Source organism: Rasamsonia emersonii (assembly GCF_000968595.1).
Source record: "Rasamsonia emersonii CBS 393.64 chromosome Unknown ctg1118621760087, whole genome shotgun sequence".
In the NCBI taxonomy this organism is placed as follows: Eukaryota; Fungi; Ascomycota; class Eurotiomycetes; order Eurotiales; family Trichocomaceae; genus Rasamsonia; species Rasamsonia emersonii.
Window position 1 is genome coordinate 63637 of NW_013563200.1, and position 4524 is coordinate 68160.

Below are 4524 nucleotides of genomic sequence, written 5' to 3' on the forward strand. Positions count from 1 at the left end.
AACTCTCTTATTATCTGGCCCCTCACTCTGGTTGGGAAACAGAAAAAAAAAGCCCGATACGATAACCCAGACAATTATAGAAATCGTTTGTACCAATTATACGAAGTCGTGTGTGAATGAGCCTTAATGACAAGGTGACAAGGCTCGGAATTGCAGTCACAGCCACTCAAAACGGCCCCCGCGCCAAGTTACTTCAAAGTTTGTATGTAGCAGTGTAGAAATGGCCTAGTAGTTAATAGCCCTCGTAGATTAATTATTTATGCCTATGAGGCCTAATCATTAATTTTAACATGTTTTTTAGGTAAAATTTACCTGAATAGTTATCTACTCTGTAGTTAATACAGAAGTAAAAATGAAAGTGCCTATATTTACCCCTAATATAGGAATAGGAACTAAAATAAGTTTGTTCCTGGGAAGATTTCGTTCTGACCCGATGGTACTATACTAGCCAGCTCTTGGCGACTCTATAAACGTTCAGCACAGCTCGTATTTCTTATCCACTCCCGAAAATACTAAACTCACGTCATATGAATACGAGGCAACATGGGCCCTGCCAAGGCGATTCAGGAACATCAATCACATTTCAGAATTGCGGAACGTGAATCGATCAACGGATCCAACGCACATTGTTTGATTTATTTCCCGATCGAGACGGAGAGCTTAACGGCTCGTGTTTATGCCTTTGCAGGCATGCATTTTCTTAGCTTATCACTGCCTCATGTCGTTGGCGATCTGTATGAACTATAATTGATTAAACCAGGGTGATTGCAATCGTACTTCTTCGTATCGAGTGGACAAGCCAAGATCTGGCGTAAACGATACATGAAATCCACAGGACCAGCACTCGTCTATAAATAAGAATAAATGTCTCCCGCAGAGTGATATCTGATACATCGTCCGTCAAACTGATAATTTGCTTGGTTGTTCGTGCCCAGCAACAATGCACCTTTCTTCCATCCTTTTAACAGCCAGCTGCTTATTCTTCAGCTTCCTGCGGCTGGTTCAGGGAGACGACAATGCTGGCCGCAACATCCTCAAACCTCTCTATCTGCCGAACCTCGATGGAGCATCATTATCCGCGCGGGCTCAGGGCTTCACGGTGTTGGACCCTAGAGAGTCCGAGACGCTCCTATGGGGGAATCTTATAAATGGTAAGCCAACAAAATATTATCATAAGCGATAATGCTGATAGACTTAGGAACCTCCGACTATATGCTTGCCAATATGACATTGTATACCGCCTCCTCAGGAGACCAGTTGATCATCTCGCTGGAACGCTTCCATTCCATGCTGAAATCCGTCCAGTGCGGTAACACGACCGTGCTGGAGTTCGTGGACCATGACGCCTTCCAATACGCCATCCAGGCTTGGAACTGGGTGAATGAACACGAAAATCACCATTTCATCCTGATTGCCGACGACCCTGGTTGCGGGCCAGACGACCAGCGAGTGCCCTTCTATATCAACAGCGTCGAGTACGACGAGCAGCACTCCACCGTCCACCTCCATGGCTCCGAAAAAGCCTGGCAAGAAGTCGCACAGACATTCGACCTTGAATATGGTACCGTGTCGCCTCCTCCTCAAAGCAATCTGAGCAAACGGTTCGGCGAATGGGGGACTACGAAAGGGTTTTCCGTTCCCCTGAGCAACAATTTGGATGGAAACATCTTCTATGAACACATCCCGTCCGGCGGCACATTCAGGCTGGATTGCACCGACTGTGGGATTTCCGGCAGTCTCGACGTCACGTTTAAAGTGAGGGTGGAGATCCTCGTCCCCGTCGAGATATCCATGACCATATCTCCACGGAGCGTGCAGGCAGATCTCGGCCTGCGCCTCGGTCTCGAAACGCCCAAAACTGCCCGACCAGATCTCCGTCAGCTATTCCAAGGGGTTCCTGGACATTCCCATCCCCGCCTGGGACTTTGAGATACCGGACATCGGCGGATTTGCGACTCATTTCAAGGGCAAGATTGGCATCTCGCTCTCCAAAACGCAGGATGCCGTGACCATCGACTTTGGCGCCGTTGCAAAGCTGCAAGACTCGGCGGTGGCCAAACTCGACCTGGTAAACCCGGACGATGAGCAGTTCCACGGTTGGTTGCCCACCTTCCAGGCGAAGCCTTTCCACCTCAGCAACAACATCTCTGCCGATGTCAGCGTCTACCTGCAGTGGACGCTTGGTCCGCAGTTTACGCTCTTCAATCAGGGGCTGGAAGCGGCTTTGGTCCTCAAGTTACCCGACTTCAAAGCCGCCATCGATGGGTTTGACTCGAAGGAGTCGGTGTGCGCGCAGAAGAACGAGGACGGTACAAGCGTTGACCTCTCGGTTGGTGCTGCTCTTGCTCTCCGGGCTGGGAAGAGGGGTGACCTCGCCATTACGGCCGACATTACAGATCAACCCGTCTTTGGAGGCAGCGCGCCTCTTTTCAAGAGAGGGTTCGAAATCGAAGGCTCAGAACAGGTTGACACGTTTGCGAACGAGGTCGAGCGAAAGACGGACGTCGCGATACGCACGGCGGGAGACCTGGACAAGAGATTCGACATCGGTACACGGATTCAGCTGACCTTGTGGGTGAGTAAATTTTTTCTAACAACAACAAAAAAAAAGAAACTGTCGTTTAAGCAAGAACTCTTGTGCTAAAATCCTATTACAGGCTCCTACATTGTGGGATTTGTGGAAATCATGCCTGTTTGCCGAACCGAAAGGATCATCCTCGACCAAGGCGTCTTCATCAGAACATACCACAAGCACGAAGGAACCAGAACATTCAACTACGACAGAGCCAACAAAACCTAGCACAACTGCAAAGGAACCGCCGGAGCATTCAACTGCTACTACTGCAGAGCCAGAAAAACCTACCACAACCACGAAGGCACCGCCGGAAGATTCAACTACTCCTCCTTCTACTCCTACTCCTCCTTTTCCTAATACAACAAAGCCAGAAAAACCTAGCACAAGCACAAAGGCACCGCCAGAACATTCATCTACTCCTCCTCCTACTACTCCAACAGATCCAGCAAAACCAACCGCCATTCCTTCTGGATCCGGACCTAAAGACTGCAAGATCATTGGCAATCTCCTCAACCACAGACTCTGTCCCAGCACAAGCTGTACGTCTATGGGCGAGTATCCAGCAGGAACGATAGTGAGCTTTGTATGCCGGACGACTGGTGAAGAAATCAATGGAAACAGGTATGGACTTGCCTTTATTGCTAACGTGGATATTTTTTGCTAATGGTACGTGTTCGTTTGCAGCTACTGGGACAAGAACACCAAGGGAGAATATGTGTCTGAATACTATGTGGATAGTAGCTGTGCAGGTAAGTAAGCATTTATCCTGTGATATAGTTATATAGTTAGGATGCATGACTTACCCAATAATCACTGCAGAGAGTCTTCCTCCTTGCTAGCCAGAGGGATAAATAGGGGTTAATTGCGCATGGTCTCGAATGCGACGTTTACACCGAATTTGTGTACATATTGCCCATCTGTCAGTGGTCATAATAGAATAGAACGAATGCTGGGCATGCAAATTGCAACTGACAAGACGAGGAAATTATTTTCCGTGTCCGTGTCCTTATTTAGATATTTACCTAGTATGAAATAAAATATAAATCAGTGCAATCATTTAAACTCATTTATTTGCATTCTAAATAAACAGCCTAACTAACGAATTCCAAGCGCACCACACACAGACTTTACTTTTTAGTCGAGCTAATAAATAAGTAGACTCTCGTACACAGAGTCACTCTCATCAAACCATAGTTTACATGTAAGGTAGTAGATCTGCTGCGGAGCGCGCGTTAATTAAAAAAAAAGGGAAGGTTTGAAATATAGGTCAGCCCTAATATTAAGAAGACAACAGGAGTATATATTAGATCAGAAGATCTATGTATGAGATATCATCTCCTTAATAACATCTCCAGCTGTTATACTATAATGTTTTATTTTTCTTTTCTAATAGTAGAAAGACCCTAGGCATAGGCACTTTTGCCTCATGTCGATTTCATTTGATTTGCTAATATTGCTAATAAATAAACATACCACTAAAATAAGGCCGCCGCTACTGCTGCTAAAAAAAAAATGAAAGAAAAGAAAAGAGAAGAAAAGAAAAGAACAGCTGAATAATACCTTGAATATCCTACAATAACAACATCGATGATGATATAAAAAAACTTCCTGGTATCTAGTAGCAAGCGAGAAAGCAAATCGGTAAAAAAAAGGACCTCACAGACAGAGGTGCATGGTGCATCACAAAAAGAAAAATAATCAAATCAATCAAAGTCCATGCATGCATGCCATGCCATGCTATGTATTGTACTGTACTGTACTTCAATCCAAGCAATCAGTCAATCAATCAGTCAGTCACAACAACAGAAAAAAAAAAGAGCAATAGTATAATATATTGTCATGGCCAGAAGAAGAAACGAAAAACAAAAACACGTCTATGGCACATTAGTCTTAAGATAATCTTATCTGATCTTATTCTTATCTGATCTTTTCTTCTCGAATTAATCCGG

General features: G+C 45.3%; 1 protein-coding gene across 1 annotated transcript; it reads left to right on the forward strand.

The window, feature by feature from the left end:
* Positions 1-940: 940 nt before the first annotated feature.
* Positions 941-3437, forward strand: T310_3864 (uncharacterized protein; the record flags this gene model as incomplete). Its single annotated transcript, XM_013473282.1, has 6 exons — positions 941-1151; positions 1199-1755; positions 1871-2575; positions 2658-3196; positions 3260-3324; positions 3361-3437. The coding sequence occupies 6 exons, from the start codon at positions 941-943 to the stop codon at positions 3435-3437; spliced, it is 2154 nt and encodes a 717-aa protein (XP_013328736.1).
* Positions 3438-4524: the final 1087 nt, after the last annotated feature.